A 22,716-nucleotide genomic window follows, 5' to 3' on the forward strand; every position below is an offset into this window, starting at 1 on the left:
CTGTCATATTCTGTGAGTTCTGAGTTTTGGTCCAGATGCTTGTACTATGTGGATTAGAAGACCAGCTTTGCCTAGGAGGCTCTGCAAGTATAAGGTGGGATGGACAGTTAGTTCTGTCTCTTACCCTCCCCCCCCAAATGTGTAAGCAAAATTTTGTAACTCCTGCTGCTGCTAATCCCAATAGCTATGTATTTTGTAATGCAGTTATAATTTCAGCAGTAAAATTGTGGCGATAAGGTACTTCTTGATTTGACATGTCCTTTTTGCTAGTATCAGCGTTCGAACTCAGGTTATTGTGCTTGCCTAGCTTGTTTGTTGGGATGGTACTCTAACGCCAGCTCTAGACACACCTCCAGTCCTATGTTTTATATTTTCTTAACCCAGATATTTTCCATGACTAGAGATGGTTTCATTAAGAAACTACATATCATTAAAACCATTTATATAATTTCATATAGAATATGGACACAACTATGTATTTTTATTGAGGGTCTCATCTATAATCCTGGCTTACTCAGTGGCTAAGATCTGGTAGATCATGGTGCAAGTCCAGCCTAGGCAGGAAACTTCACTAGATCTCATCTCCAAGATAACAACAACAATTAAAAAAAATTAGCAGAGGTGGGCTTAAGTGGTAGAAAGCAGCCCAGCAAGGGCAAGGCCCTTAGTGTAAATAAATAAAATTAAGTTTTTTTTTATTCATTTACCATTGAAAGTACATTTGGAAGTCTGCTGGCTATCAAATTCCAAAAGCTGGTTAAAAAAATTCAGATATTAGTATTCTTGAAGATTATTGTTCTTTTCAAATTTATGAGGTATTTAGAAGAAATTTGGATCTAATAAAACTAGCATTTTATTACATTTTATTAAATGTTTGTTTAATACCATAACTTCATGAAATCTAGTGTTTTTAATTCTTATTTTTAAGTCATTGGCCTCTGGGAAGTTGAATAGCCTAACTTAATCTAGCTGGTTTCCTTTCTCATAGATTCAGCTCTAGAGTTAATCATATGGATACAAAACTGTGATAATGGCACTATGTGTCCATTTTGTTGAACAATGCATACTCAAGCATGTGTGTATGTGGAAATGATATAAGATCTAGGATTTGATTTAATAACTCAGTTACAAGAACAACACAAAGAGATGAATTCAGTACATATGGCAAAGTCATCTATTTTTAATGCTAGGAATTGAACTTAGAGCTGTATGTTAGGCACTCACTTCTACCACTGGCCCAGAACCTTACTAGCTGTTGAGCATTTTACTTTTATATATGTTTGAAAATGTTTGTGAAAAAATATACAGACAAGATAATCATATAGGGGCTGGGGATATGGCCTAGTGGCAAGAGAGCTTGCTTCGTATACATGAGGCCCTGGGTTTGATTCCCCAGCACCACATATACAGAAAACGGCCAGAAGTGGCGCTGTGGCTCAAGTGGCAGAGTGCTAGCCTTGAGCAAAAGGAAGCCAGGGACAGTGCTCAGGCCCTGAGTCCAAGGCCCAGGACTGGCCAAAAAAAAAAAAGATAATCATATAAATGTAACACAATAAACTTGAAAAAATTAAATTTGTGTCCCAGAGAACTAAGGCTAATTTCTGAACTTGTCATATTGTTGCAGGTGATGGATGGATTCATAATGTCTTAACAAATTGTTGGAAACCACTTATACATTTACCTAACACAAGACCTAGGTAAGCTGAAAATTTGACAAGTGATAAGATAGTTAAGAATATTTTAAGTATTAAAAAATATAGCATTGAATTTATAGTTCTTGTCATAGAAATAATAAACCATCAGGAAAGATACCTTTCAAATAAATGTTTATATTATCTAAATCATTTTATTTATATCTAATTGTTAGAAAATATCAATCAAGTTTTCTTCTTTATTTGCATATTTGAACATGTTTTCATTTAAATAAATGAATAATCATACCTGCTAAGTATGAAATGCATAAGATAATTTAAAATGTTAAATTTTTAATGTTAAGACTTTTAGCAAGTAAATCAGAATAATATTGGCTTCAGTAGTAGTTGTTTTCTGAAGAAATTTAAAACAATGAGGATTTTTTCATGTTGAGTTAGTAAATAGCAAATGATTTTTCTTTTTTAACAGTCTGATGTATTCATTTATGTGAATTTTTGAAAAAGAAAAAATATATTATTTGTGGTATGTTATAGGATAAAAAGTTGTAGAAATAGCATGTTACTACTTGAAAATAAAGAAAAACACCATAGTATCTTGATTCTTTTTATTTAAATTTGGTTGAACAGTATAACAAAAATATCTTCATAGGAAATTCGGATTTATCAAATAATAATAATTATAGTCAATAATAAATTTTATTTTTTCATGCTATACATTGTAGAACTTTTTTATCACACATTTATACTAGTATGAAGTCAGTTTAATAATAAGAAAATTTATGAAAGACTTAAAATAGATGTCATTTTTATGTCTCTATATTAATAATCTTAATATATAGTTAGAATCTATTATAAATATAGATGTGATTTTTATTTTAATGTATAAAATAATTGTAATATGTTATTTAAACAGTTCTGGATCTTTTGAAACATATGTGCTAAAAGAGTTTTATATTAAGATGTGACAGCCCAGAGTTTTAATCTTTGCTCTGATACTGCTTAGCTTTATGGCTTTAAATTTTTTTTAAAAAAGCAAAAACTTTAAAGAAACTGAGCATCATTTTCTTTATCTCTGAAATGAGAGATTTAAGCTACCTAATCTGTAAGGTTTTTTTATTGTATGGATACATTAATTGTAGTAGTAGTATAAACTATGTTTGATTTTAAAATGACTATTTTATATTTCAACCCTTATCTGTAATTTGAACAAAACAACTATTGTCAATAATATACTAGTTAGAACTAGAGCTATGTAAAGAGATTTCTTTTGATTCAACTGATGTGTCATGTAAATATGCTTTATTAGAATGTTTAGGTGATAAGTTTAGAGCAGCTGTGAGAGAACATACACTGTCAGTCTGTAGAAAACACATCAGTTTGCAAGCTAGATGTCACCAAAATCAAGGCAGGAAAGGCTTTCCAGAGTTCTTCGGTGATGAAGTCCAGGCCAGAGTTTCCCTCAGGCAGATAAGACAGAGGCAGATCTATCTTCAGGTATGAGGTGAGGAGGAGAACAGGTGGGATACAGTTGAGTGTAAGGAGAATATATATATGTGTATATAATTTTAATGAAAGTGACAATTTGCTTAACATCTAAGTGCATTTTGTGCAAACTTTTCAAAGTTATGACTTGATATATAAGCTGTCCCATTCTCCCTTTAGAACTCTGAGGCAGGGCTTCTCAACCTCAGCACTACTGACATTTGGAATCAAACAATTCTTTATTGCCAGGTAGTCTATACACTGTAGGATGTCTGGCAGCATCATTGGCCTTTGCCCCCAGATAGGAAGATCCTCCTTTCCTCTCTCCAAATTGTGGCAACCAAAAACATATTTATAGATATTATAAAATACCCCCTTTGGGGGTATTTGTACACTATAAAACTCTTCTTTAAGCCTCACCTGAGGCAAAACATTGATTATTGAAAGATTATTTGTAGCTGGGCATCAATGGCTCACACCTGTAATCCTAGCTACTCAGGAGGCTGAGATCTGAGGATCACGGTTCAAAGCCAGCCCTGCCAGGAAAGCCTATGAGACTGTTACCTCCAATTAACTACTAAAAAGCCTGAAATGGCACTATAGCTCAAAATGGTAGAGCTCTTGCTGTGAGCATCAAAGCTCAGGGCAGGGACAGTGCTCAGGCCCTGAATTCAAGCTTCAGGACTGGCACAAATAAAAAGAAAGAAGAAAATTTGTGCCACCATAACTGAAACCTGTATAGTGGCTGTCAGCAAGGACCTTTTTAATGTGTCCATAAAATGTGTCAGATAAAATTTTGTCTAGAGCCTTAAGTTCTGTTGAATCCTGTGATTGTTGCCAAGGTCACCCATAGCCTTTTCCCCAAGAAATGAATCTACTCCTTCCCATCCACAAGGACATTGTATTCTATCTCGTTTTACCCAGTCCCTCTTCTAATCTCCATACCCCACAACACAAACTGTGTTGTTATTGAAAATTTATACATACCAATTATGTTCCAACATATGATTTGGAAATTAGGCAGAATATTTCCCAAACAATTCATCTAACGTTTCATTTCTATCCTGAGTCACAAATGCATTTGTCACTGGATGTGTGTGTGATTATGTTAGAGAATTTGGCTTAACAAAGTGTGCATATTCTCACTTTGTACTTGTGGGATTAAAGTAAAAAGGTTAATGTGCTAAAAATGTTTGTATTATCACTTGTCATCTATTTTATTACCAAATAAAAGTTATTTGGGAGGTGGAGATCAGAGGATCATGGTTCAAGGCCAGCTGGGGCAGAAAGAAGTTCATGAGACTCCATCTCAACCAATGGCTGGGTATGGTGGCGCATATCTATTATCCCAGCTACATGGGAAGCACAAAGGCTATGCAACTGTCATCTTCAATTATGTAAGGGAGCACAAGTAGGGGGATTGCATGTCAGCCACTCTGAGCATCAAGTGAGAACCTAACCAATGCAAAAAAGAGCTAGAGAAATGGCTCAAGTGGTAGAATGCTTGCCCAGCAAGATCAAGGCCTTGAGTTCAATCCTTAGCACTTCCAATTAATAAACAAAAATTTTACATAAAAATTGTGGAAGTATTGAAGTTTATAAAACTATAAAATTATTTTTAGCAAACAATGAAATTGGAGATGGATATGTGCTATCAGACCATCCCCAAAAGAACATTAGGTGTTATAATCCCCTTTAAGAAATAATTTGTGGAGGTGTTGAGGTGTGGATTACGTGCTAGTGTCTGCCTATCAAGCTCAAAGATTTGAGTTAAAAACTCTAATGCCACCAAAAATAAGTGAACTTAAAAATTAAAGTAAAAATTAAAAAATGGTGGGTACATTTGATCACTGGATAAATTATACTGGTACTTATGTTTATTTTTGCTAATCAAAACTTTTAAATACCTACTAGGTACAGAATACCATATTTTTAGAATGATAAAATTAGAATACCCAGGCTCAAGTGGTATGCTGGTATGCAATCCTGACCATTCTAATGGAACCACCTCATGTGTGGCATTTGTTGATTGCTAAATTGTAAAAAATCCCATGCTGGTGGATTTAAAACTACCAGTGATATCACTGGAACTGGATGGAGATATACAGCTCAGTTTCAATTAGTCAGTGAGCTAGTGAGCTGGTCTACTGTGGAAATATCTGACCTATGGACTCAGTCATTTTAGGGAGCTAGAAAATGCAGACACACACACCAAACAGAGTAGTTTACTGTCAAATAAAAATTAGGAGAGTATAAGATGATCATGTAAATGTGGACAGATATTGAATAGAGATAGCAGCAGAGCCAGTTTGGGTAGGTTATTTGGAACATTTCCTGAAGGTTGAGCCTGTTTTTAAGGCCTGCAGAAAATGACTTTCTTCCAAGCATAAGAAAAAAGGACTAATAAAAACACAGAGGTAGATATAAGGTTTTGCTTTAGGGTAAGCAATGAAGTAGAGTTGGCTGACATGGATGCAAAGGAAAGAATTAAGATTAGTGGGAAAAGAGAGATAAATATGTGAAGAGATGGAGATGCTAATTATTCTGATTTTGTCACTCTGTACTGTATACGTGTATCAAATGATGATATTGTATCCAATAGTATGCACAAATATCATGTACCAACTAAGATGTGGGGTGTGTGTAATTGTATGTGTGCCTGTGCATACATGCAACATGCGCATGCATGTTGGAACTCAGAGACTTGTCTTTCTAGGCAAGCATTCTTCCACTGAGCTAATCTCCAACCTCAAGACTTTTAAATGGTTAAAAATATTGGTTTATTTGTTTTGTTTTTGTTGCCAGTCCTGGGGCTGGACTCAAGAGCCTGAGCACTGTCCCTGGCTTCTTTTTGCTCAAGGCTAGCACTTTACCACTTGAGCCACAGCACCAATTCCGGCTTTTTTCTATATATGTGGTGCTGAGGAATCGAACTCAGGGCTTCATGTATAAGATACGAGCACTTTACCACTAGGCCATATTCCCAGCCCTGGTTAAAAATATTTGAAAAGCACTATTTGTTAGCTCTATGTAGCTGGGGAGATTAGAGATTAAAAAAATCAATGACTTATGGTATTCTGTACCGAGAGTGACAGGTGATTTGATTATAGAAATGTGAAGAGAGTGCCACACTGAATTTGCCAATTGGTGAGGGACAGAGGAGAAAAGAAAGGGGAAAATACAATGAGAGCAGTAGCCTGGAAGATACACTAGAAAAAGGGCCAGCAAAGTCCCCTGTTGCAGAGCAGAGGGAGGGCACAGTTCCGTTTTAATTTATATTATTTCAAGGATAGTATGCATAAGATGAAGAATTAGAAAGGTTGGGAGATATAATAGAGCTTTAGGAATCATTTCCCTAACTGACATGATGTAATTTCATGAACTCTAGAAAAATGTTTAAATCTATCCCCATTTAAATCTTAAAGTATGTAGTTTGAAATTGATTTATATGCCACATACAGTTTGTTCCTTCATAGCATTTCACTCTGTTTATAATTTCACTTATAGGTTATGGCACACAGCCTGTTTGGGAAAAGAAAATGAAATAATGGTATTTGGTGGAAGCAAAGATGATTTACTTTCTTTGGACAGAGTAAGAAAATCCTGTATCTAGTACTTTTCTCTACGTAATTATGCTACTTAAAGCAAATAGTTACTCAACAATAATGTTGCTAACACTACAAAATAAGGACATGAAATGGTACTCTGAAATGAATATTCTTCAGAATGAAAGGCTTTTGTGATATATTTTAGGAATTCTCAGATTTATACATCAAAATAGGCCTACTGATTTTGTGTGTGCGTATGTGTGTGCACGTGCCAGTGCCAGTCCTGGGGCTTGAACTCAAGGTCTGAGTGCTGTCTCTGAATTTTTTTGTTCAATGCTCAAAAGTAGCACTCTACCATTTGAACTCCACAATTAACTTTTTGGTGATCAGTTGGAGATGAGTCTCACGGACTTTCCTGTCCATGCTGACTTCAAACCTTGATCCTCAGATCTCAGCCTCCTGAGTAGCCAGGATCACAGGTGAGAGCTGCTGATGCCCAGCTAGGCCTATCCATTAGCCAATTATTATTGCTTTTAAAAATTAGCGCTTTCAAAAATGACTTTTTCTCTTCTTTTCTCTTTAACCTTATTATAGCGTAAATGTTCATAATTTTATTGAGTTAAAGTAATAATACTTGATGTATAAAAAGAATACCTAGATATATGCTTAATGTAATAACAAATTCCCTGAGATTTACCAAGGTTGGACCTAGGACACCACCCATCCTGTTAAAGCTGTCTCTCTATTCCTTCTGAATCTTACCCACTAGCTTTTCTCTTCAAGAGGAAATTATTTTGTTGAAATGTTTTAAGAATTTTGTTTTTTGTTTGTTTGATCTGTTTTTGATTTTGCCAGTCCTGGGGCCAGTCCTGGGGCTCAAGGCCTGGTCACTGTCCTTGGGCTTCTTTTGCTCAAGGCTAGTGCTCTACCACTTGAGCCACAGTGCCACTTCCGGCTTTTTCTGTTTATGTGGTAGTGAGAAATTGAACCCAGGGCTTCATGCATGCTAGGCAAGCACTCTACCACTAAGCCACATTCCAGGCCCTGATTAAAATTTATTTATTTATTTATTTATTTATTTATTTATATTTTTTATTTTTTTCCAGTCCTGGGCCTGAGCACTGTCCCTGGCTTCTTTTTGCTCAAGGCTAGCACTCTGCCACTTGAGCCACAGCGCCACTTCTGGCCGTTTTCTATATATGTGGTGCTGGGGAATCGAGCCCTGGGCTTCTTGTATACAAGGCAAGCACTCTTGCCACTAGGCCATATTCCCAGCCCAAAATTTATTTATTTTATTTTATGTATCTTTGCATCTGCTTCATGTACAGTTTACATTAGAAACATAAAGTATTCTACTTTTAAAATGTGATCAAAGTAAACCCAAAGGAATACATGAGTAGCATTTGGAGACTATTCTTTTTTTTTTTTTTTTTTTTTTGGCCAGTCCTGAGCTTGGACTCAGCACTGTCCCTGGCTTCTTTTTGCTCAAGGCTAGTACTCTGCCACTTGAGCCACAACGCCCCTTCTGGCCGTTTTCTGTATATGTGGTGCTGGGGAATCAAACCCAGGGCTTCTTGTATGCGAGGCAAGCACTCTTGCCACTAGGCCATATTCCCAGCCCCGAGACTATTGTTTCTATGCTGCTGTCCCTGGGAAATTCAGAGTAGGCTGGCCACATTCATAGGTCATATATCATGCAATATAGAAGTTTAAGACTGAAGATTCTGGTTTGTATAAGATACTTAAGAACAGCAGGAGTCTTGAGTAGTCAGGGGCAGCGCACAGGCCAGAATCCAGCCGAGAAGGCAAATGTCTCTGTCATGTCCAGGTACAGGTGATTCAGAAAAAAGAAAAAGAAAAGAAAAAAGTCTTTCTTCTCCAGGGAATTTAAACTGCTGTTGCCACCAACTTAAATGTTGTGCATATAATGGTTGGGCACTAGTGGCTCATATCTGTAATTCTTACTACTCAGGAGGATGAGAGCTGAGGATTATGGTTCAAAGTCATTCTGGGCAGATAAATCTGAAAGACTCCCAACTAACCAGCAAAAATCCAGAAGTGGAGGTGTGTCTCAAGGGGTAGAGTGAGCAAATGAGCCAAGCAAGAGCTCAAAGCTTTGAATTCAAGCCCCACTACCAGCATACAGAAAAATGTTGTGTTTATTGAGAGTTATAGAGCTTTTGTTAGTTGAGGGTTTAGTGTGTCACTAAAAGCTTAAGACCACAACTTGCATTTAAATAGCATTCTTTTTTGTCTAGCATGCACCATGCAACAGCACTACCAAAAAGAACAATAAAAACAAACAAACATAGTTTGCTTTCATGGTTTGTCTTCTCTTTCTTGGAAATTTTTATTTAGGCATTGGGTATGGTGGTGGTACACTGCTATAATTCCAGCTCTTACTCAAGAAGTTGAGGTAGGAGCATTGTGAGTTCCCAATCAGCCTGGGCTACACAGTGAAACTCTATATCAAAACAATATAAACCAAAAAGAAATCTTTATTTAGAACAAAAAGTTTGTCATTAAACTAGTAATTCTTTTTTTTTTTCCAGTCCTGGGGCTTGAGCTCAGGGCCTGGGCACTGTCCCTGGCTTCTTTTTGCTCAAGGCTAGCACTCTACCACTTGAGCCACAGCACCACTTCGGGCTTTTTCTATATATGTGGTGCTGAGGAATGGAACCCAGGGCTTCATGTATAAGATACAAGCACTTTACCACTAGACCATATTCCCAGCTCCTAAACTAGTAATTCTGATTAAAAATTATTAGTGAGTCCATGAGACTTTTTTTGTTTTTGTTTTTGTTTTTTTTTGGCCAGTCCTGGGCCTTGGATTCAGGGCCTGAGCACAGTCCCTGGCTTCTTCCCGCTCAAGGCTAGCACTCTGCCACCTGAGCCACAGCGCCCCTTCTGGCCGTTTTACATATATGTGGTGCTGGGAATGGAACCGGGAGCTTCATGTGTAGGAGGCAAACACTCTTGCCACTAGGCCATATTCCCAGCCCCTCCATGAGACTTTTATCTCCAGTTAACCAGAAAAAAGCCAGAAGTGGAGCTGTGGCCCAAGTGTTAGAATGCTAGCCTTGAGCATAAAGCGGCCTAGGGACAGCATCCAGGCCCTGAGTTCAAGCCCCAGGACCACCACCACCACCAACAACAAAAAAAAGATGAAGACAGAAATAATTCAGAGGGAACAGGCTGCAGTATGGTTTGGTGGTTGAGGTTTGTCTGGCATGTCTCAGACCCTTCAAGACCCTAACTTGGATCCCAAGCACATCAATAGGAACCACCTTGAAAAGAGAGACAGAACAAAGAGATACTAAAAGAAGACATTTGCAGAAATGGTTCTTTAAAAAAGTGTGCTAACTGCTATCATCATGTGTGTCTGTGTGTGTCTGTTTGTGTGCTGGTCCTGGAGCTTGAACTCAGGGCCTGGATACTGTCCTTGAGTAAAATAGCTCAAGGACCCTATAGCTCTGCCACTTGAGCCACTGCTAGCTGTTTTGGTGGTTAATTGGAGTCTCACGGATTTCTTGCCCTGGTTAGCTTCAAACTGTAATTCTCAGATCTCAACCTTCTGAGTCACCAGCACCCACTACCATTATCATTTTAACTCACTATTCTAAAGCAATTTATTTCTGATTTTTTTTTTTTTTTTTTTTTTTTTTTTTGGCCAGTCCTAGGCCTTGGATTCAGGGCCTGAGCACTGTCCCTAGCTTCTTTTTTTTGCTCAAGGCTAGCACTCTGCCACTTGAGCCGCAGCGCCACTCCTGGCTTTTTTCTATATATGTGGTGCTGGGGAATTGAACCCAGCGCTTCATGTATACAAGGCAAGCACTCTTGCCACTAGGCCATATTCCCAGCCCCTATTTCTGATTTTTATATTTACTGTTATGTGGACTATTATGTAAAATTTGTTCACTGAAATTTAGTAACCAAAGTTTGAGGGTAGCAGTTATATGTATATATGTATGCTTCTGATTGTGTGTGTATGTATACATTTGTGTTACCAGCAAGAGAGATATTTTTTGCTCAATTACATTTTCTTTTACATTTATAAAATTGAAAAAGATCTACTAATGCACTGTTATTTTGATCAAAATCCCTTATAAGTCCTTCTTTGTTTATTAGGGTCATTGTAATGATTTATTGATCTTCCAAACACAGCCTTATTCACTACTCAGGTAAGTAAAGTATTGATATATATATATATATATATATATATATATATATATATATATATATATATAATCTATGAATGTAGAATAACTTCTTCCCTTTTTATGGAAGGAGTTACTTTTTTATGACTTGAATTCAAGACAATGTTAATATCTTCTTAAGAGTACAGTCAAATTTGTAATGGTGAACCACATATTATGATTTTTCAAAATGAAAATATACAATAAAATCACATTTTTGTTTTGTCAAACTGCTTTTAGTTTACCTGGTAATATTAAACATTTTAAACCTGACTTTTTAATATTTGAAGTTTTGGATCTCAGAATGTATACAATATGTATGTTATTTATAATATGTGTATTTATGTGTAGTTATACATACTTAGTATATTTAGCAATTTTATTAGTATAAATTAATTCTATAAAGAAGCTCCAATGTGATATTTACAACATGCATATAATGTACTTTGATCAAACTCATCCCATCTATATTACTTCCTTAACCCCTTTCCCTCCTCTCTTCTCTTGTCAAATGTCAAATTTCTTTTGAGACTCTTGTTATATATAGCAGAGGCTCACCTGGAACTTAGTACATACTTAGTCCCAGGCTGGCCTTGAACTCAAATCTTTCTTCTCAGCTTTCTGAGCGCTAGGATAATGCAGAATAATTGTTGGCTTTTTATCTTGTAGCCCCATAGCTGTTACTTAAAGCTGGTGTGACATATAGTATCTTGTCTCATATACTTTTGCTCTAAAAGGATTATACACAACTAATTATGTGGACAGTGGGTGTAATCCTAGAATTTGGGAGGCTGAGGCAGGAGGATTAAACATTCCAGACAAGCTTGGACTATATAACAAGACTGTCTTTAATTTAAAAAAAAGGAAAAGGAAAAAAAGAAATACGAAGTTTCAATATTTAGTGAGAGCACTGTGGGGAAAGTCCCTGTTTTCTACCTAGGAGGTTTGCAAAGAGGGATTTGAGACAAGTAGAATTTGCCCAGTGAGGAGGTGTATTTATGCAATGAGAGTAACATAGATGAAGGCATTTGAGGGAGAGCAATGCGGATAGCATGCTATATTTCTAGGAGTATACAGCTTCCAAATTTTCTACAACTTGAATCATTTGAAAACTATTAAACTGGCTCAAATTAGACTGCCCTGAAATCTTTTTTAACTACTCCTTGTAAAGTGTGTTAGTTCACAAATTTGTCTGCATGTTAGAATCTCATTGGAATCTTAAAAAAGTATTGATGTCTGTCTTCTATCCCCAAGGATTGTTGTTTAATTGGTATTAGATATGACCTGGATTTTAGAGTTTTTGAAATATTTCAATTTAGTTCTAATGTACAGACAAGTTTGGAAACCACTGCTATAATGACTTATAATGATTTGTATTGTGACTCAACTTTCACTATGAACATAACTACTCTCCCTAACTAGATTGCTATTCTTCATATACAAGGATTAAGAAATACTTGAGTGTCCACATGGGAAGGCACTGTGCTATGAGAGGAAAAGGCATGGCCAAGGAAGGAGGAGTATATTTGTTTACATGCTGATGGGAAGAAGCCAATAGGGAGTAAGTTGTTGGAAACAGAAGATGGTGAAGGAAAAATGACAGTCATGAGGAGGTAAATTTTAGCAGTCAAATCAGTCCTTGACTGAAAGGAGAATACTTTTATTTTAAAATAGTAGAAGGCTGGGGGTATAGCTCAGTGATAAAGCATTCATCTAGCCTGTTCAAGGGTCCGCACCACAAAAATATAATCAATCAATCAATCAATTAGAAAAGAAAGCAAGGATCTAAAGATGAAAAAAATATTGGTTGGAATAGAGCATCAAGAAAGTTTTAGTTGGCAGTAAAGTCATCGAATCAGGAAAAAGGTAGGTATGATATAAGCTTTAAAAGAGGGATAAAGAGGAGCTGGGGATATAGCCTAGTGGCAAGAATGCCTGCCTCGGATACACGAGGCCCTAGGTTCGATTCCCCAGCACCACATATACAGAAAACGGCCAGAAGCGGCACTGTGGCTCAAGTGGCGGAGTGCTAGCCTTGAGCGGGAAGAAGCCAGGGACAGTGCTCAAGCCCTGAGTCCAAGGCCCAGGACTGGCCAAAAAAAAAAAAGAGGGATAAAGATTTGAAATAGGGCTGGGGATATAGCCTAGTGGCAAGAGTGCCTGCCTCGGATACATGAGGCCCTAGGTTCGATTCCCCAGCACCACATATACAGAAAACGGCCAGAAGCGGCGCTGTGGCTCAAGTGGCAGAGTGCTAGCCTTGAGCGGGAAGAAGCCAGGGACAGTGCTCAGGCCCTGAGTCCAAGGCCCCAGGACTGGCCAAAAAAAAAAAAAAGATTTGAAAGAATTCCTGAGATGGCCAAAAGAAGATGCTGACCAGGGATATACAACATAGAGGTGCTCAGCTGACATAGAATGTAATTAATACTCGGGAGCACTGTGTCTGCAGAAGCATGATTTTCTTCAGCAACTCTAGGCTGTCTGTGCAAAGTAGAGAGAGCTAATTAACTGAATTTACCCATAGCTGGACTTTGGCCAGGGGGGTATAACAGAAACAGTGGAAAGGGATTCAGGCTGCTGGCAAAAGAATTGGTGAGCAGGTACGCTAGGCTGGATAGGAAAGTTAGGTGAAACTGCAGAAGTCTTACAATTTGGAGAAATAGAAGAGCCCTCAAAGTAAGGGAGTCAAGTGTGCTGGTGCACAGCTCTACTCTGAGCATCTGGGAGACTGGATAGAAGGACTGAATTTGAGGCCAGCTGAGAGTTTAATAGAGAAAATATTAAAAAAAAAAGGAAGGAAGAAAGGAAGGAAGAAAGAAAGAAAGAAAGAAAGAAAGAAAGAAAGAAAGAAAGAAAGAAAGAAAGAAAGAAAGAAAGAAAGGGTGGTGGACTGGGTGCCTGTGGCCCATGCCTTTTAGTGCTAGCCAGTCAGGAGGGTGACGTCTGGAAGGGAACAGTTTGATGCCAGTCTGGGCAGAGTCAAGAATCTCATTTCCAATTAACTTACAAAAAGCTGAGCTAGAGGTCTGGCTAAATGATACAGCAAGAAAGCCAAGTAAAAGTGTAAGGCTGAGTTAAAGCCCTAGTATGCCCTAGTACACACACACACACACACACACACAGAGTTGGAGGGAGGAATTAGGGAGTATAGGAATATAAAGTACTTCTCATGCCTGTAATCCTACTCAGGAGGCTGAGATATAAGGATTAAGGTTTGAAGCCAACCCCAAGTAAGAAAGCCGAAGAAACTGTTATATCTAATTAATCACAGAAAAAGCTGGGAATGGCACTGTGGCTGAAGTGGTAGAGTGCTAGCCTTGAGCACAAGGGACAGCGCCCAGGCCCGAGTTAGAGCCCCAGGACCAGAAAAAAAAAAAAAAAAAAAAAGAAAGAAAGAAGAAAAGAAAGTAAAAGTATAAAAGGATTCTAGCTCATGATGAGGGTATGGAAGTTTTTGGAGGTAGAATTGACATGGGTGAAAGTCATAAAAAAATGAAAAAGGTTTCAACACAGATAGTAAAATCAGTCATAAGACAGATTGTGGTTAGCCAGGGTCAAAGCCTTCCATTATGAGGGAGAATGAGTGATTAGTAGTAGATGAGAAAACCTGAAGTGAAATGAGCAAGCTCAGCATGGTGGCATGGTCCCCGTTATCCCAGGTGCTCCAGAGGTCAAGGCAGGAGACTCAAGCATCCATGGCTAGCCCAGGTAAGAACAGCAAAGAAACCCTGTCGCAAAAACAAAACAAAAACCCAGAGGCCTGTGGACATAGCTCAAGTGTTAGAGTACCTGTCGTGCACATGTCCTGGAGTCCACCTGGAGCCCCGAAAATAAACAAAGCAGCAATTTTTATAGATTTTAATTACAACAAAGACGGAAAGTGAGAGTCAGCGCAAGTTTGCATAGATTACACAGGTGTTATTCCAGTTGTGTGCTAAGCACTTGCCCAGCACAAAGGAGACGTTTGGGAGAGGAGGGGAAGCAGGCACTGAGGAGGAAGATGAACCTTGCAGAAACGTGAGAAGGTGAGATGGCAGCCCGTCAGATGGGCTTGTGTTGAGGCTGGGACTGAGGGCAGCCACAGCGTCTCCATGCCTACACACCTCAGTGCTCTCTGTGCGATGAGCACATTTTGACACATCAAAACTTGACCATTTGATTTTATTTTGTTTTAAAGTGTAAGAAGACATTCAGCACTTACTGTGTTGACACACTTACTGAGAGAAAACAAAGATGAAGAGGGTGCAATTCATATTCTCAGCTTACATATGATCTGTAGACGTTGGGATTATGCCCATCATGGATATATTTCTTTTGAAGAAAGAGCTGTTATTTATTCAGATTTTTTAAATTATATGCATTTATCAAGAAAATTTATACAATATGGATATAATATAAAAGTAGCATAAGAAGGGAATTGTAGGGGCTGGGGATGTGGCTTAGTGGTAGAGTGCTTGCCTAGCATGCATGAAGTCCTGGGTTTGATTCCTCAGTATCACATAAAGAGAAAAAGCCAGAAGTGGAGCTGTGGCTCAGGTGGTAGAGCGCTAGCAGTGTTGAGCACAGAGAGAGCCCAGGCCCTGAGTTCAAGCCCCACAACAGGACAAAAAAAAAAAAAAAAAAAAAGAAGGGAATTGTATTTGGAAGGTACTACTCTCTAGTGAAATCAAAGGGCCCAGAAGATTACAAGCTCAAGTTGTGTTTTAATGACTTTTTTTGTATTGCTCTTTCATTCCTCACTTTTGACCTGCTCTTTCGGAGTCAATTTCAGTCATATGAAGAACTGCAGTGCAGGCATTTATGGAAGGAATTTGGGGCAGACAGGTTACTTGGGAGAAAAATAATTATCACATACTTCATCTTAAGACAATGGAAGAAAAAAGACCATTGTCAGAGAAGGATAAATAGATATTGGGCTAAATAAAGGATTTGTGGAAATTTATCTTCTGCAAACTAATCTGCTTTGTACCTAACTGGAATGTGTCTTCACTAGTAAAGCACTTGCCTTACATGTGCAAGGCCCTTGGTTCCATCCTATGTGGGGGGTGGGGGGTGAGGCAGGGAAGGAAAGAAGGAAGGGAAGAAAGGAAGGGAGGAAGGAAGGAAGGAAGGAAGGAAGGAAGGAAGGAAGGAAGGAAGGAAGGAAGGAAGGAAGGAAGGAAGGGAAGGAAAGGAAGGACAGATGGAATTATATAACTAGATGGTCACACCTGTAACCCTAGCTATTTTTTTTACCTGCCATCTATTTGAAAGGCAGAGATAGGAGGATTCAGGTGAAACTGGCCTGAACAAAAGTGTGAGATTATATCTGAAAATAACTAAAAGCAAAAAGAACTGGGATATAGCTCAAACAGTAAATTGCTAGGCTAGTAAGCATAAGGCCAAGAGTTGAATACCCCAATACCACAAAAAAAGTTAACTCTGAATCTTTTTTTCAGAAAATCAGAAATGTATTTTATTTTTAATTATAGCTATGTCCACATGTTAATTGTGTAAGTTAATGGGATTCACCATGTTTCCATACATGCAAATATCATACCTGCATTGATCCTGTCTATCACTTCTTTCTATTCTTTCCTCACGTCTCATCTTTCTACTGAAGTCTGAATCTTTTTAATTAAAAATATTCTGTGTGGTAAGTTGTATTTTCTGTTTCAGTTGGATTTTGGTCAGGTAGAGTCTCTGTGCAGTAAAATTCATGATTAGCCTGGCACCGGTGGCTCACTCCTGTAATCCTAGCTTCTCAGGAGCCTGAGATCTGAGGATTGTGGTTTGAATCCAGCTTGGCCAGGAAAGTCCATGAGACTCTTATCTCCAACCAACCAGCAAAAATAGAGAGTGGAGGTGTAGCTCAATTGGTAGAGCCACCAGTGTTGAACATCAAAAAAGCCAAGCTAGAGTGTGTGGCCCTGAGGTCAAGCCTCAGTACCAACATGCACACGCATAAAACTGTTTTGCTCTAGAAAACAAATCTTATGTTCTAATACAAAGGACATACATTGTGGTGTGAAGTTTTTTATAAGTAGGCCCTGATTTTGATCCTTAACTGTAAATATTTTATATTATAACTTTGGGTTCAAAAACTAATAATTCTTTTATGTTTTATTTCCAGGTCATGCCTTGACTGCATTGGTAAAAATGCTGTCATTTTAAAGAGTCAAATATCTTTATTACCTCCTAAACTTCTGCAACAAGTTCTCAAAAAAATAACCTTTTGGACTGCAGCTAATCACAGAGAAGAGCAAAGAATTCAAAAAGAAGAAACAGAAAATAAGCATTAGTGGATCAGTTCCAACTGAATTGTTATATTTGCTATATGTCTAATGTGTTTAAACATTTAGTCAGACTGTACATTTACCACCCTCCCCTAATTACAGGCTTTACTTAAAGGATAAACTTTGAAACAAAAGCATTCTGTTAAATTGATTCTATGGCATGGGATGTATGGGAATAAGACTTGAGTACCCATTAATTTATATTTACATTTGCAAGCTGACTTTCTTACCAACTAATCTTTCTCAAAGTAAGTACAATTTTAACAATTTAACTCAATGTGTACTCTTTACTGGAAAGATTTTGAGAAATTAAGGGCCTCAGAAGTCTCCCAACGTAACTGCAGATACCAACTTTCAAAGAGAATAAACTTTCTTATTACACTAAAATTATACCTAAATGTCTTCTTAAATGATTGATATTAAAGAACAGTGTAAAAACTAAAACTAACACAGCTATCCCCAAATGATACAACAGGCCAGTGCCAATCTAGTGTTCAGTATTGAATTCTGTCTCTTCTGGCATTTACCAAGTAAAGTATTCTTAGGCATCGTGCTCACCTTATCTTTACTTCAGCAGGGGAAACATCAATTTCGTCTCCATTACCCCTCTAATATTAGTTTATCCAGGTATAGGTATGTAAAGACCATGTTTTTAAGCATATAAACTGGAGACTTATTTATCACACAGGCTGGGATATTAAGATTTGGTGTAAAGTTCTGAGACGTATTAAAATATTTTGTCTCGAAGAGTGCTTCTAAAGTCATTGTGTAAACATTTCATTGGGGTGATGCTCTGTAGATCTGATGTTCAAGACACCAACATGTTCAAACTCAAATATCTCCCCTTGTGTCTTCAGTATTGTCGCCTATCCAGAAATGAAAACTATATACTTTTCAAGATGAAACTTCTTGAGATGTTTTTCATCATATTATTGTAGTCATGTACTTTCATTGGCTTATTAACTATGATTGATTACTAAAAACCTTGGTATATGAAATTACTTTCCATTCTATCACCATGCAAATTATCTCTAAAATATAAAATGCTATAAAATGAATTTCTACACATATATAATTTATAGTGACAAATGTAGTTTGTAGTACTTCATCAAATTTCAGAGATATCTTTTATATATGTACTGTATTTTGGATGTGTAAAGCTTCTATTTATGTATTTAAATATTTTGTGTTTATATTTTATTTATTGTACAAGGAATACACAATTACTGTTTCATAGTTTTGTCACTGTGAACCAATCATTAGAGTTGATTACAAAAAAGTTAAATGTGAATTTTGATTTTTTTTCTATTTTCAGTCTTTGTAACTGATTTACAGAGTGTATTTCACAACTAATGCAATCTTAGAAGAAATTATCTTACTATGATCAACTTTAAAAGCAACTTTTATATTCAGAGCAAAAATATATCCAAACCTCATTGGAGCCTGTCCCTGGTGAATGTCAAGTTGGAGGCTAGTAAGGTGACCTAATCATTTCAAGCCAGCCTGGGATGTGTAGGTAGACCCTGTTTTAAAGCAAAACAAAAGAACATAATTGTATAGTGATGGACAACACTAACTGAACAAACTTTTCTTTTGAACAAACATCTTTTAAATGCATTATGTGAATACCTTCTCAGCCCCTTATAAAGTGCCTGTTTTTCTTTCTCCTTTTTCTTTTTTCTTTTTTTTTTTTTAGGTTTGAGCTTGGTACTGCATTGGAACTTGGTTCTTGCTGCTTTCACGCACTGGCTAGCGCTCTACCAACTGAACCATGCCTCCAACCCAAAAGTGCCTGTTTTTAAATAGTTCATTTGGAACAAAAGCTGGATTGGTCCCCTCAAAACACACACTCATTTGGGCTTTAAGAGAATGAAATTCCATATATCATCTATAGCACATAAAACCAATGCTTTTCCTTCCTTCCTCCCTTCCTTCCTCCCTTCCTTCCTCCCTCCCTCCCTCCCTCCCTTCCTTCCTTCCTTCCTTCCTTCCTTCCTTCCTTCCTTCCTTCCTTCCTTCCTTCCTTCCTCCCTCCCTCCCTCCCTCCCTCCCTCCCTCCCTCCCTCCCTCCCTCCCTCCCTCCCTCCCTCCCTTCCCTTCCTCCCTCCCTTCCTTCCTTCCTCTTGAGACCCTAGTGCTATTATTTGACTGAATGTGCTATGCTGCTTCAAATAATCACGTGTCATTGGCTAGGAGTGGTGACGCATGCCTATGATCCCGGATACTTGGGATGGGGATTGCTTTCTAAGTCTGGTCTTAGTCTGAAAATTAAAGCAAAAAGTAATGAAGGTTTAATTTAAGTAGCAGAGCCCTAGTAAGCTTCAGGCCTGAGTCCAAACACTACTATGAAATAAAAAAAATAATACATCCTGAGATAGCTTTTAAAAAAAACAACTTTTGTTTTTATTGTCAAAGTAATGTACAGAGGGGTTACAGGAGGGGTTAGTGTTACATATGAAGGCACTCATGCCAGTCCTGGGGACTGAAGTCAGGGCCTGGACTCTGTCCTTGACCTCTTTGCTCAAGGCTAGCACTGTATTCTATCATTTGAGCCACAGCACCACTTCCAGCTTTTTTTTTTTTTTTTTTTTTTGTAGTTTAGTGGACATAAGAGTCTTAAAGACTTTCTTCCCTGGGATAGCTTCAAACTGTGATCCTCAGATCCTCAGTCGTCTTAGTAGCTAGAAATATAGACATGAACCACCACCAGTACCTGGCTCAAAAATGAACTTTTAAAAGGCCTAGATATTCTTTTTTAATGTGTTTCAAAAGATGGATCTATGTCTTATAGGTTTTCAAATGTGTGAGCATAGTACCGTTCATCATATTTCTTCATTTTATTGTTTTTGTGTGTGCATTGCTATTGGGGCTGGAACTCAGTATCTGGGCGCTGTCTCAGAGCTTTGTTTTGCTCAAGGGTAATGCTCTACCACTTGAGCCACAGCTCCATTTGCAACCTTTTGGTGTTTAAAGTCTCATGTTCTAGCTAGTTTTGAACTGAGATCCTTACATCTCAGTCTCCTGAATAGTTAGGATTACAGGCATGAGCCATTGGCAACAGGAGTGACACTGTTTTACATTTTTACAAATCTTAAGAGATGACAGATTTTGAGGGGAAGTACTGGGATTGAACTCAGTATTTCATGCTTGCTAGACAGGCACTCTACCATTTGAACCAGGACTCCTATCTTCCTTTTCTTCCTTCCTCGCTCTCCTTCCTTCCTTCCTTCCTTCCCTTTCTTTCCCTTTGGTCTGTTGAAAAGTAGCCCAGGCTGACTGGAACTCAGTATTTTTCTGCAGCTTCCTGAGTGATGAGATCATAGCTTTGTAGTACTACACGTGAAGACAGCTAGATTCTTTTATTTTCTGCATTCAATTTATATATTGTTTTGATTGACATGTGTGAAGACAAGTTGTCAGAAGATGACAAACAACAACAGTGGTTCTATAAGGTATTGCCATCTTAGTTTGTATAACTACACTGTATGATATTCAGATAGTTCCAAATCACTTGATCTTTTAAAGCATATTCTCATTATTAAGTGACATATGTCTGTCTATAGTAAAAAAAGAAAGTTTCATAAGGAACCTTGAAAAGATTCTATGTATCCACAGAACTTGTGACATTTTCACATGTGGAACTCAGCTTATGTAGTACAACTGATCAGTGTGTTTCAAAACCTTGATTCGTAGTATAGTTTGACACATGAATAGCAATTAGCCATATCAGTCACCATTATAGTGGTTTATTAAATGGTACATATACACAGATATACACACACATGCTACCTGACTTACACTAGTTCCACTTAGTGATTATTTTATGATGGCACAAAAGCAACATGCATTCAATAGAAACTATATGTCAAATGTTTAGTTTTGGTCTCTTCTTGGGCTGCACTCTTGTAATGTTAGGCAGTGACAGCTAGCGGTGGCTACCAGCCAGTCAAATCGTCCTAAGGGCAACTGGGTTTACTGTGCCACTATCGTGTTAAGTAGCTTAGCTGTATTCAATACATTTCTGATTTACAACATTTTCTAAATAGTTGTACAAAGGATTTACAATTGATTTATAATTTCAACTTTGGGATATTTATTGGGATGTAACCATCAAAACTGAAGAGCATCTGTACACATCCAACTCTAGGTAAAATTGGTGCTGTACCCAGAACACTTCTGGGACTGAATTCAGTCCTCTAGAAGCTTGGCCCTCTAGCATCCTGAGGATAGATTGTAATGTAAATTTTTAAGAGTTTTTAGTAATCATTATTATAATTCCACAGGAATTAAGCAATGACCTGGTTCAAAGAGGAATACTTTGATTTTATTAAAAAAAACAGTTAGCTTTATCCAGAGGAACATGCTTGAAGCAACAAGCATCGCTGGTTAGATATCGCCCCCACCCCCAGCTTACTATCTAGCATTGTAAATCAACAACAAATCCAGAGAATCCATGATAGCTTCTATGATTTAAGAGCAAAAGAAAAATTATAGAAGACGGGAAGTGTCTGACAGGGGAACTAATAGTGGCCTGGGGTATCCTGCAAGTTTCCCTGGGTAAGTCAAGCTTCTGGGGACTGGGACAAGTACTGTTTCTAAGCATGGTAAAGTGTGTGGAGAACTGAGAGAATGCCAGTGCAGATTGAAGGAGCCAAGGCCATCCTGAGGTCATGGCCAGGGTATGTGGGGTCTTTTTTTTTTTTTGCCAGTCCTGGGCCTTGAACTCAGGGCCTGAGCACTGTCCCTGCCTTCTTTTTGCTCAAGGCTCGCACTCTGCCACTTGAACCACAGCGCCATTTCTGGCCGTTTTCTATATATGTGGTTGGTGCTGGGGAATTGTTGCCACTAGGCCACATCCCCAGGCCCTATGTGGGAGGTGGGGGTGGGGTATGTGTGGGTGTCTTACAGTGCATTATGAGAATAGTTTTGGATTCTAAGAAGTGAGCCAATTTGTAAGGCAAGAGTTACACGATTTAAGCACAATATAACAATTCTGGCCTGCAGGTGTTCAAGTGTGCACGCAGGGTGGATAGTAAGGAAGTTTTCAATAGTGGCTGATGTTTCCTTGCTGGAGGCTTAAATGAATCCTTTCCTCTCCGAACTAAAATAAATACTAAAATAGTCCTGCGGCTAAAGGACTTTCAGTCTGTGACATTTATAGCGAGGACAGTCTTTATTTGTTGTTCGATGAACCACTTGCGTAGGGTGAATATGGGGAGATGAAAAGATGACGCAGCAAGTCCTCCCGCCCGCCAATCAGGAACCCGATACTGGGAAGGCAGCTTTAGATCAGGGATTCAAGCCGCTTTCTACACCAGCCCTCGTTTACAGGCTAAGAATCAAAAGATAATCAGGTTGAAATCCGCAATTTATTTTTCTGAAACGATACAAAACAAAATGTGTGGACAGGATGCGCCTTCCAGAATTCATCCAATTCGCCAAGAAAAACAACAAAAATCCGAACCCTGGCGAGTCAGCGGCGAGAAGGGCTCCGCCTCCGAGGTCGAGGCCCGCCGGCGAGGCCTGAGACACAGCAGCCGGCGATCTCGATACATTAACAGAC

At 38.2% G+C, this 22,716-nt stretch overlaps 1 protein-coding gene and 1 long non-coding RNA gene across 4 annotated transcripts in view; one reads left to right on the plus strand and one right to left on the minus strand.

The window, feature by feature from the left end:
• Klhdc1 (kelch domain containing 1) overlaps nt 1–18,402 on the plus strand; it is a 51,065-nt gene extending 32,663 nt beyond the window's left edge. For all 3 annotated transcript variants that reach the window (XM_048362284.1, XM_048362285.1, XM_048362286.1), the window contains exons 10-13: nt 1,625–1,697; nt 6,642–6,726; nt 10,811–10,863; nt 16,991–18,402. In XM_048362284.1, the coding sequence (XP_048218241.1) occupies nt 1,625–1,697; nt 6,642–6,726; nt 10,811–10,863; nt 16,991–17,159 (380 nt within the window). In that variant the 3' untranslated portion in view covers nt 17,160–18,402. The remainder of the gene's footprint in view (nt 1–1,624; nt 1,698–6,641; nt 6,727–10,810; nt 10,864–16,990) is intronic.
• Nucleotides 18,403–22,305: 3,903 nt separating this feature from the next.
• Nucleotides 22,306–22,648, minus strand: LOC125363211. The gene is made up of 2 exons (XR_007213191.1): nt 22,618–22,648; nt 22,306–22,530 (listed from the first exon to the last, which is right to left on the minus strand). It is a non-coding gene; the product is annotated as an uncharacterized LOC125363211 (long non-coding RNA).
• Between the last annotated feature and the right edge of the window lie 68 nt (nt 22,649–22,716).

The sequence above is a fragment of the Perognathus longimembris genome, chromosome 14, assembly GCF_023159225.1.
Source record: "Perognathus longimembris pacificus isolate PPM17 chromosome 14, ASM2315922v1, whole genome shotgun sequence".
In the NCBI taxonomy this organism is placed as follows: domain Eukaryota; kingdom Metazoa; phylum Chordata; class Mammalia; order Rodentia; family Heteromyidae; genus Perognathus; species Perognathus longimembris.